We start from the raw sequence: 11,657 nt of genomic DNA on the forward strand, positions 1-11,657 counted from the left end.
TAATATTTTCAAGTATGTAATTCATTCTTTTCATCATATACATATATCCATTTCCATTTAGTTTTGCTCGTCATCATCATCAACAACATCATCCTCAAACAGTGACGATAACAGGCCTGTGTCTGTTGATTATGTATGTGGCTGTTATACCAGTAATTCGGCAAATATTGTAGTAGCAGTTCATCTGCTTGTGGAGTCAATTATTCTAAAATATATATAATTAGTAAAAACTACAATCTTGGAAAAAATCCTACTAAACTTTGTTTAATAGTTCCTAAAACTGCAGGGTAGTTTATGTGTACGAATTCATTTGCGTGTGTGTGGTGTACAATTCTTCTCATTATGTAAACATAATGCTTTATTTGCTTTTCACTTAATTCACTTTGTAAATCATCATGATTTTATTACAGTGGAGGCAAGAATAAAAAAATAAACACAGAGTACGTAAGTTATTCACATCTGAATATGAGTGTTTAAGTCAAAAAAATACAGCAGGAAGAATTGATATAAAATGAAATTGAAATTGTCATCAAGTTTAAAGTTGTTATTTTTTGTTTCAATATTTTTTCACTCTCTTATTTGACTTTTCACTGCTTTAGATGAACTCTTTACATTTGCGAAAGTTAAAAGAAAAAAATAATTGAAAGGGAGTTGTGTATTAAAGCTGGGAAAAATCGAATTAAAAATATACTTTACTTATATATGTTTACTCTAATATAATGATGAGAAAATATAAAGTTTAACTAGAAAATAGATTTTTAAAAATATACTTTACTTACATATGTTTACTCTAATATAATTATGAGAAAATATAAAGTTTAACTAGAAAATAGATTTTTTAAAACCTGTTTTAACTTAGCCAACGTAAGTTTATGCAGTTGGAAATTTTTTATAAAAGTATATTACTCTGCAATTTTCAGCCATTTTCTTTGCTCAACCAACCAGTATTATTCAAAAAATGTATCCTTACACTCGCAAAAAAAAACACACACGCACAGACAATATCATCCCAATAAAATCTCTTTCAACAAATAGACTCAATTCTCCATCAACTTTGATTTTCATTGAATCCCTTAATCGTTTTGTTACCAATAAACTGACAAATTAAATATATTCCACTGTCGCTATAGAGCACACGTTAGTAAACATAAGAATAAAAGCGAAAAAAAATTTACAAAAAAAAATCGCAAAAAATAAAAAGCTGAAATAAAATAAACGCATGAAAAATTCAAGTGGTTTCTCGTGTGTCGCCGCCAACTTCATTGGCTTCATATTCCATTTATATCCACTTCCGATGGTTGTGCTTGTTATGTCATGCTTGTTTGTTTGTTGTTGTTTTTTGAATTGTTAGCTTAGCACTCATACCACTGGTACCACCACCAACCATTACCACTACGATGACAATAACAACAGTACATTCCAAAAGAGAAACTCTTTTCTGCTTTGCAACCATAACGTTTGAAGCATTCTTGTACTCAAACGCAAGCGACAATCACATTTTCGTATTTACTTCTACTATTGACTTTAAGCTTTATGCAATGCGCATACAGGCTGGTTAGTTGGTCAGGGATTTTAAGGAGTGTAATCCTACAAAGTCATTAAAATTAAACTGGACTAAAACTGAACTATTGAATTAGAACTGAACTAGAACTGGACTAGAACTGAACTAGAACTGAACTAGAACTGAACTAGAACTGAACTAGAACTGAACTAGAACTGAACTAGAACTGAACTAGAACTGAACTAGAACTGAACTAGAACTGAACTAGAACTGAACTAGAACTGAACTAGAACTGAACTAGAACTGAACTAGAACTGAACTAGAACTGAACTAGAACTGAACTAGAACTGAACTAGAACTGAACTAGAACTGAACTAGAACTGAACTAGAACTGAACTAGAACTGAACTAGAACTGAACTAGAACTGAACTAGAACTGAACTAGAACTGAACTAGAACTGAACTAGAACTGAACTAGAACTGAACTAGAACTGAACTAGAACTGAACTAGAACTGAACTAGAACTGAACTAGAACTGAACTAGAACTGAACTAGAACTGAACTAGAACTGAACTAGAACTGAACTAGAACTGAACTAGAACTGAACTAGAACTGAACTAGAACTGAACTAGAACTGAACTAGAACTGAACTAGAACTGAACTAGAACTGAACTAGAACTGAACTAGAACTGAACTGAACTAATAAGAAAATTCGATTTTCGAATTAATACAAGGACATCGTCCGTATTTGACAAGTGTGTGCCAAAGTTCACTTAGCTTATGTATACACAACTACATATTTACATACATATAAATGTTTATGAGAGCTTGCCTGTCTATAAATATCAATGTCCTTACTTGTTGTTTACTTTATTCATATAAATGTATAATTTTGCTGTTTTTTATTTATTTTTATGATTTAAGCTTTAATATGTTTATTGTTTTAATGTCATTTCATATGAAGAAAAGTTCAGAAAAAACTGAATGTATTCATACGTGTATGTGTTCAGTTATGAATATTTGTTTATTTGTTTACATTTTGTATGGCTTATGTTTTTGTATGGGAATTTAAAGCATTTATGAATATTATTCTTATCCCAGCAGTTTTGCAAGGTGTCGAGATATCATTTGCAGGGATTAAATTTTGAAATTATGGAAAAAAGATCGTTACTATGCACTTGTTGAAATAATCGCACAATGCCTACATAAAATTATGTATAAAAATCTTGTTTGAAGTTAGCCACCACATACAACAGGACTATTTACTCATATTTATTAAATTTAACAAACTTTAATATCATTTCATATAATCACTTAAGGTATGTCTCTGTGTCGTCTGTTCAACGTATTTATTTTGAAACTGTTAAATTTTGTATGTCTTTCAAAAGCTTCTACTTATTTTACTTTCAATTCAAAAAAAATTTTGTCTTTCATTCAGAATTCCTCTTACGTTTTTCGTCGCTTTCATAGAATAATGTGTCCTGTGCGAGTTTTTCCTATGAGTATCCTGTATTCGTTTTAATGTTTGCTCTTATTTAAAATTCAATTGGATTTCATTTTTCATCGTCTTTAATATTTATTCACTTAATGTGTTGAAATATTTAATGGCCTGAGACAAGTCATGAAAGATGTTTAAAGGAAGAGGGCATATTCATTTAAATTGTAAGAAATTTGCTATAAAATATTGGTATAAAATCAAAGAAATAAATTTGTTGAAATTTTTTTAATAATAACGATGCAATGTGTATTTCTGTGAAAATATAAAAAACGACGATTAAAAATTATACTTTTGGGAATCTAAATATCATTAACTGAAAAAGTTATATGTTTTTAAAATGTGAATTTATTCAATAAAATAAAGTGATTTAAAAGCAAAACACTAAACTATAACAAAACTAGAACAGAACTAGAACGGAACTAGAGCAGAATTAGAACTAGAACAGAACTAGAACAGAACTAAAACAGAACTAGAACAGAACTAGAACAGAACTAGAACAGAACTAGAACAGAACTAGAACAGAACTAGAACAGAACTAGAACAGAACTAGAACAGAACTAGAACAGAACTAGAACAGAAGTAGAACAGAACTAGAACAGAACTAGAACAGAACTAGAACAGAACTAGAACAGAACTTGAACAAAACTAGAACAGAACTCGAAGAAAACTAGAACAGAACTAGAAGTAGAAGTAGAAGTAGAACAGAACTAGAACAGAACTAGAACAGAACTAGAACAGAACTAGAACAGAACTAGAACAGAACTAGAACAGAACTAGAACAGAACTAGAATAGAAGTAGAACAGAACTAGAACAGAACTAGATCAGAACTAGAACAGATCTAGAACAGAACTAGAACAAAACTGGAACAGAACTAGAACAGAACTAGAACAGAACTAGAACAGAACTAGAACAGAACTAGAACAGAACTAGAACAGAACTAGAACAGAACTAGAACAGAACTAGAACAGAACTAGAACAGAACTAGAACAGAACTAGAACAGAAACTAGAACAGAACTAGAACAGAACTAGAACAGAACTAGAACAGAACTAGAACAGAACTAGAACAGAACTAGAACAGAACTATAACAGAACTAAACAGAACTAGAACTAGAACAGAACTAGAACAGAACTAGAACAGAACTAGAACAGAACTAGAACAGAACTAGAACAGAACTAGAACAGAACTAGAACAGAACTAGAACAGAACTAGAACAGAACTAGAACAGAACTAGAACAGAACTAGAACAGAACTAGAACAGAACTAGAACAGAACTAGAACAGAACTAGAACAGAACTAGAACAGAACTAGAACAGAACTAGAACAGAACTAGAACAGAACTAGAACAGAAAACTAAAGAACAGAACTAGAACAGAAACTAGAACAGAACTAGAACCTAGAACTGAACTAGAACTGAACTAGAACTGAACTAGAACTGAACTAGAACTGAACTAGAACTGAACTAGAACTGAACTAGAACTGAACTAGAACTGAACTGAACTAATAAGAAAATTCGATTTTCGAATTAATACAAGGACATCGTCCGTATTTGACAAGTGTGTGCCAAAGTTCACTTAGCTTATGTATACACAACTACATATTTACATACATATAAATGTTTATGAGAGCTTGCCTGTCTATAAATATCAATGTCCTTACTTGTTGTTTACTTTATTCATATAAATGTATAATTTTGCTGTTTTTTATTTATTTTTATGATTTAAGCTTTAATATGTTTATTGTTTTAATGTCATTTCATATGAAGAAAAGTTCAGAAAAAACTGAATGTATTCATACGTGTATGTGTTCAGTTATGAATATTTGTTTATTTGTTTACATTTTGTATGGCTTATGTTTTTGTATGGGAATTTAAAGCATTTATGAATATTATTCTTATCCCAGCAGTTTTGCAAGGTGTCGAGATATCATTTGCAGGGATTAAAATTTTGAAAATTATGGAAAAAAGATCGTTACTATGCACTTGTTGAAATAATCGCACAATGCCTACATAAAATTATGTATAAAAATCTTGTTTGAAGTTAGCCACCACATACAACAGGACTATTTACTCATATTTATTAAATTTAACAAACTTAATATCATTTCATATAATCACTTAAGGTATGTCTCTGTGTCGTCTGTTCAACGTATTTATTTTGAAACTGTTAAATTTTGTATGTCTTTCAAAAGCTTCTACTTATTTTACTTTCAATTCAAAAAAAATTTTGTCTTTCATTCAGAATTCCTCTTACGTTTTTCGTCGCTTTCATAGAATAATGTGTCCCTGTGCGAGTTTTTCCTATGAGTATCCTGTATTCGTTTTAATGTTTGCTCTTATTTAAAATTCAATTGGATTTCATTTTTCATCGTCTTTAATATTTATTCACTTAATGTGTTGAAATATTTAATGGCCTGAGACAAGTCATGAAAGATGTTTAAAGGAAGAGGGCATATTCATTTAAATTGTAAGAAATTTGCTATAAAATATTGGTATAAAATCAAAGAAATAAATTTGTTGAAATTTTTTTAATAATAACGATGCAATGTGTATTTCTGTGAAAATATAAAAAACGACGATTAAAAATTATACTTTTGGGAATCTAAATATCATTAACTGAAAAAGTTATATGTTTTTAAAATGTGAATTTATTCAATAAAATAAAGTGATTTAAAAGCAAAACACTAAACTATAACAAAACTAGAACAGAACTAGAACGGAACTAGAGCAGAATTAGAACTAGAACAGAACTAGAACAGAACTAAAACAGAACTAGAACAGAACTAGAACAGAACTAGAACAGAACTAGAACAGAACTAGAACAGAACTAGAACAGAACTAGAACAGAACTAGAACAGAACTAGAACAGAATTACAACAGAACTAGAACAGAACTACAACAGAATATGAACGGAACTAAAACAGAACTATAACAGAACTAAACCTGAACTTATACTTATACACTCAACATTATCAGAATTTTAACCAAATCAGATTCTATTAGAAATATTATGTAGCCCTAAAAAACAATACTGACACATTTTGGTTAATTTATTTTTTTATTAACAACAGACAGCAGTTTTAGAAGTAGTCATACCACCAGACATTATCAATGAAGAAACATCCGGTGATATGATGGTGCCCGAAGGTGGTTCTGCGAAATTAGTATGTCGAGCTCGAGGACATCCAAAGCCCAGGATAACGTGGCGGCGTGAGGATGGTAGAGAAATTATAGCACGTAATGGAGCGCATCAGAAAACAAAAGGTTGGTAATAAATACGAAAAATAACAAAAGAAAAACTTTTCTTTTTACAAATAAAACCACAAACAACAGAAAAAAAATTGGAAACTAAAGGAAGTTCTACAAATAATATAAAAGTGCATGCATGTAACTTTTACATTAACTGAAATTAAAACATGTAGAGCAAAAAAAAAAGTATAAAGAAAAACTCCATACACATAAATTTTGTTTTTTAAATGAGTTACATACAATATTTTAAACTTTTTTGCCTTTTTAGTTGTTAAATTATTCGTGGCATGTTGTTTTTATTTTCTTTTTTAACTCAATTTTGTTATTTATACTTATTTTAGCTTTAGCTGTAGAAGGTGAAATGTTAACATTGTCAAAGGTCACGCGATCTGAAATGGGTGCCTACATGTGTATCGCCTCAAATGGAGTGCCACCATCCGTTAGTAAACGTATGAAGCTACAGGTGCATTGTGAGTATAAAATTATAATATATAAAAAGTTTGTAATCAGTTCGGTTCACTTTTGGTTTGCTTTAATACTGTTACGCTGTTGTAACATATGTACATTTTACAATGTACATACATATACTTCAACCATTTTGTAAATAAATGATTTAGTTATTTTTCACTTATCATGATTGTTTCTTTTTTGGCATAAAATAAAAATAAACATTTAAAAATAACGAAAACAAAGTTAGAACAATATCAAATAATAAAGGTCAAATTTTGACAACATAATTTATTTGCACACAAGATTTTACTTAAAACTATTTAAACGTTGAACAAAGTAGAGGCGCAATTAAAGTATAACAGTCTTATTCATAAGCATTTATTTTTTATTTTAAAAACAATGTTAATTATACCCTACACCACTATAGTGGAGAGTGTATTATGTATTTGTTGATGTTTGTAATACCCAAAAATATTGTTCCTTCACCCACCTTAAAGTGTACCAATGGACTCAGAATAACTTTCTGTGTGGATTTAGCTATGCCCGACCATTCGTCTGTTCTTGTGTCCATGTAAACGTGGTGCGCAGACACTTCTCTTTTGGTCCAAGAACAAACGCTATTGAAAATGCTTGCAATCGGTCCATTATTTCACCTAGCCCCCAAACAATAAAAATCAGCAAAACTTAGTTTTATCTGACACTAGCCCCCATCACTTTCCGTGTGGATTTAGCTATGTCCGACCATTCGTCTGTTCTTGTGTCCATGTAAACGTGGTGCGCAGACACTTCTCTTTTGGTCCAAGAACAAACGCTATTGAAAATAGTTGGAATCGGTCCATTATTTCACCTAGCCCCCAAACAATAAAAATCAGCAAAACTTAGTTTTTTTTCTGACACTAGACCCCATACAAACTCCTCTTTAGAAAATGTCTTGAAAGTCAAAATTCACTTTTAAACACTAATAACACGATTAAATTCTACATAAATAATTCCCCTATGAGCGCTCTTGTAGAAAATCTCTTTTTTTGTCTACAATAAAAAAAAATTATTCAGGAATCAAATTAGAAAACAAATTAAATGCTTTATTATTTAAAAAACAATCCACATTTTTAACTTAGTAATTGGTATAGGGTATCATATATGTACTTTTTATACCCTACACCACTTTAGTAGGGAGGGTACATTGGGTTTGTGCTGATGTTTGTAACTCACAACAATATAAGACCTATACCCACCTTAAAGTATACTAATCGGCTCAGAATCATTCTGAGTCAATTTAGCTATGTCCGTCCGTCCGTCCGTCTGTCTGTCTGTCTGTCTGTCTGTCTGTCTTTCTGTTCGTCTATGTAAACCTTGTAATCAAACTACAGGCCGCAATTTTGAAAATAATTGAATGGAAATTGGTACATGATCTTCTATTGTCCTAGAAACGAACTCTATTGAAAATGGTTAAGATCGGTCCATTATTTCACCTAGCTCCTATACAAATGTATCCCCTAATAAGGCTTGTAAACATTGTCGCAATTTTGGAGATAATTCAATGAAATTTTGCACATGATCTTTTATGATACTGTAGACGAAGCTTATTGAAAATAGTTAACATTAGCCCATTATTTCATGTAGGCCCCATAGAACTGAACCCGTTAAATAGGACTTTTAAGTTTATAATTATGTTTAGTATACTCGTATCTCGACAAAAAGCTGCAAAACCAAGTTCTATAGTCTTGGTGACCCTGATGAACTTTATAATTATAGGGCCTCATTTGACCTCTAAAAGCCCCCCTTAAAATTTTCCTTAAATATCCATAGTTTTATTAAACAATAAATGGCTTTAGTATATCTGAGGCAAAGGTACAATTCAACTTAAATGATTTATTATGAAAACTAAATCACATTTTGTTCGTGTAGGGTATTATATGATCGGCCTCGCCAGACTATAATTTCTTACTTGTTTTAAATTATGTTCTCATTTTGGTCTAACTTTTTAAACTTTTAGATTCAACGGCCTAAAATTAAGTTGACGTTTAATTTGCACTCAAAATCATCAAAGCTGATTAATATTTTATATAATTTTTTAGCTTATCTGATTATTAATTTGAATTTAATAGCCAACTATCAAAAGCCACTCTCGTATAGAAAACTCATTTAAATCAAAATTATGAAAATTTGTTCTAGATATAAAAGTGTTCTTAATAAAGAAAACTTAACAGTTTAACAATTCATTATTTATACCTTTCTACCACTGTGCTATTTTTCAAAACCCTTAGAAATTAAAATAATATTACATTTTCCCATTCATTCACACCCTGAATTATGTTTGCTTCCGCACATAAACAAATTAATTTTCACATATCATATTTAATTTCTTATTAAAATCATTTCTTTAGTAAATCTACCTTTAGCTTGTGAAAAGAGAAAATACTCAAATTAAAATAATTCCCTTAATACAATTAACACAATATATATTAGTGTATAAATTAAAAATTAATATCTTAAGCCAAATTACAACTAAATCCGTAAAATAATACCAGTAATATGAAAACAACAACACGCCCAAACAAACATCCAACTTTAGCCAAAAAAAAGAACTTATGAATATTCAACTTAGTTGAAACCGACAACCAATAAATACTATGAATTATATTTATTTCCGTCTCAGCAGGTTTTGACTTTTATGAGTCGATTCAAGTCAACTATAACTTGAGCACGCATACTTTACTTTAAGTAAAACTAATACTTATATAGAAAGCTATAAATAAGTATTGCCCAGCAGTTTGGTTGGTTGGCAGTGCCGTTATAGTGATGTCGCTGTTATTTAGAATACCATTTGCTTTATTTTGATAAAGTATTAGATATTAACTATTTTTAGATATTTGCCTTAAATACTATATTAAAAGGATACTTTAACCCGTTAAAGAATTGCTGGTTTAGTAACAAGATAAAACTTTAAACAAACTCACGCCAAAGTAATTTTGTAATACTATATTGTATATTGAACAATACCATATATATTGTAAAGAGAACATAGCGTTTTGTAACTATTGACAGGTAGACCGAACCGCAGGAGTAATACGTTTGTATTGTTGTAATCACAAAGTTTTAGTTGTTTTTGCTGCACAATCTTTTGTTAAATTGTTGCACTAAAGTTTTGTAAGTTGTTTATATAGTTTTTTTTATTTTGACTATAAGTTATATATAGAGAGGAAAGAAAATGTTTTTGTATTTCCGGTGTTGTCGTTTTTCACTTCCTCTTTTCCTGCACCACACCAACACTTTGGTAATGGTGCAGAAATACTTGCAATATTTACGCGCTGTTTTACAGGTATTTAAAACCTTTTAATAGACAAAAACAACTATCAATATATGTATGTATATATTTATATTTATATGTATGTGTAATATTTAAATGAAATAAGTTCAAGATTATAAGTTAAAGGAAATTAATATTATGAATTAATATACTTAATATACTTAAAACACTTATTAAGTTCAAAATGAAGAGTTCTATTTCTTTAGAAATATTTCGCTGCAAATCCAATTTTTAATATAGTTATTTAGTTAGTTTGAAAGGAGGATGTATACACATCAAATCCGAGGAAATACACCTAGGCCTCTAGCGGGCCTGTTGTGCGCTCCTTAAACAGTGTCATGGGTGGGGATCGAACCTGCCACTTCCGGTCTACCAGACTTGAACACTAACCACTAACCTACCGGAGGCCAGTTTAGGAATGTAAATTTAATTAAAAAAAATGTTATATTAATTAAAAATAAAACAATTTTGATAATCCCTTTGTTTGATCATTTGGACATTTTAATAAATTTACTTATTCCAATCCAATATTTACTCGCCTAACATAATTACAAACAATAAATATAAAATACAAAACAAGTTTGTAAAACTTTTCCTATATAAGTAATGCAAGCAAGTGTTAAATAAGAAAAACGTGTATATTTAATACACCCAGAGAAGACTTTAAAAATGATGTTTTGCTTGATTTTTAAAACATCTCCCCCACCCTCTTCAACTAGTAGCAACTAACACTTAAGGTGCAAATAACTAAATGCTTGGGGCGTGTGTGTGTCTAAGTTAAGGTAAAAGTTAACATATACATACGTACGTAAGTATATATTTCTATACTTTTACCCATGTTATACATGTTAGTCTCTTATGTTGTTTAAAGACACGCATCTAACATTTGTTAACTTTTTCTTTTGTAGGTCATTGAATTTTTCACACTTTCGTGTTGTGTGTATGTGAAATTTGCAAAAAAAAAGTATTTTTGTGTTTTTCTGCTGCTTCTGCTAGTTGCAAAAGTATTCAATTGTGTATTGCCACCTGTAGATAGAGTGTAAAAATTACAACAACAGTAAAAATTTAATATCCTGCTTTCCATTCATTTACTTCTACTTGTAGTTGAGTAAAAGTGTCTATAATCAATAGAAACCATTGTTCAGTGAACTCCCTAGAAAACAAAATATTGTTAAGAGTTTGGTAGTAAATTTAGAAAAGTACACAGAATAATTCCTAAATGTGTATATATACATATTTAAAGTGAGCGTGTGTAAGTGTGTATAAGTAAAAGCCCCTAAAGATTGTAAATCGAAATATATCAGATGACTATCTATCAGTAACAGATCTATGAAATAAGAAATATATAAGAAAAAAAAACGCAAGCAAACAAACAAAAAGTTTATCTTTTCAATATATCTTTAGCACTCGAAAACACATATATACATATGAATTTATATATATTTGTCGAACTGAAATGAAGTAAATACGACAAAAGTTACTGCATACAGTGAAAAAAATTAAAATAATTATTATAATTATTTTATATATATCATGGTCTAATTTATAGTGTATAGTCTAGTCCATAGTCTAGTCTATAGTCTAGTCTATAGTCTAGTCTATAGTCTAGTCTATAGTCTAGTCTATAGTCTAGTCTATAGTCTAGTCTATAG

At 30.0% G+C, this 11,657-nt stretch overlaps 1 protein-coding gene across 6 annotated transcripts in view; it reads left to right on the forward strand.

Annotated features, from left to right (window-relative positions):
* Window positions 1-11,657, forward strand: part of LOC111688560 (neurotrimin) — a 69,149-nt gene that overhangs the window by 51,808 nt on the left and 5,684 nt on the right. For all 6 annotated transcript variants that reach the window (XM_046947307.1, XM_046947308.1, XM_046947304.1 and 3 more), the window contains 2 exons: window positions 6,068-6,260; window positions 6,587-6,715. In XM_046947307.1, coding sequence (XP_046803263.1) covers window positions 6,068-6,260; window positions 6,587-6,715 — 322 coding nt within the window. The remainder of the gene's footprint in view (window positions 1-6,067; window positions 6,261-6,586; window positions 6,716-11,657) is intronic.

Source organism: Lucilia cuprina, chromosome 3 (assembly GCF_022045245.1).
Source record: "Lucilia cuprina isolate Lc7/37 chromosome 3, ASM2204524v1, whole genome shotgun sequence".
Lineage (NCBI taxonomy): Eukaryota > Metazoa > Arthropoda > Insecta > Diptera > Calliphoridae > Lucilia > Lucilia cuprina.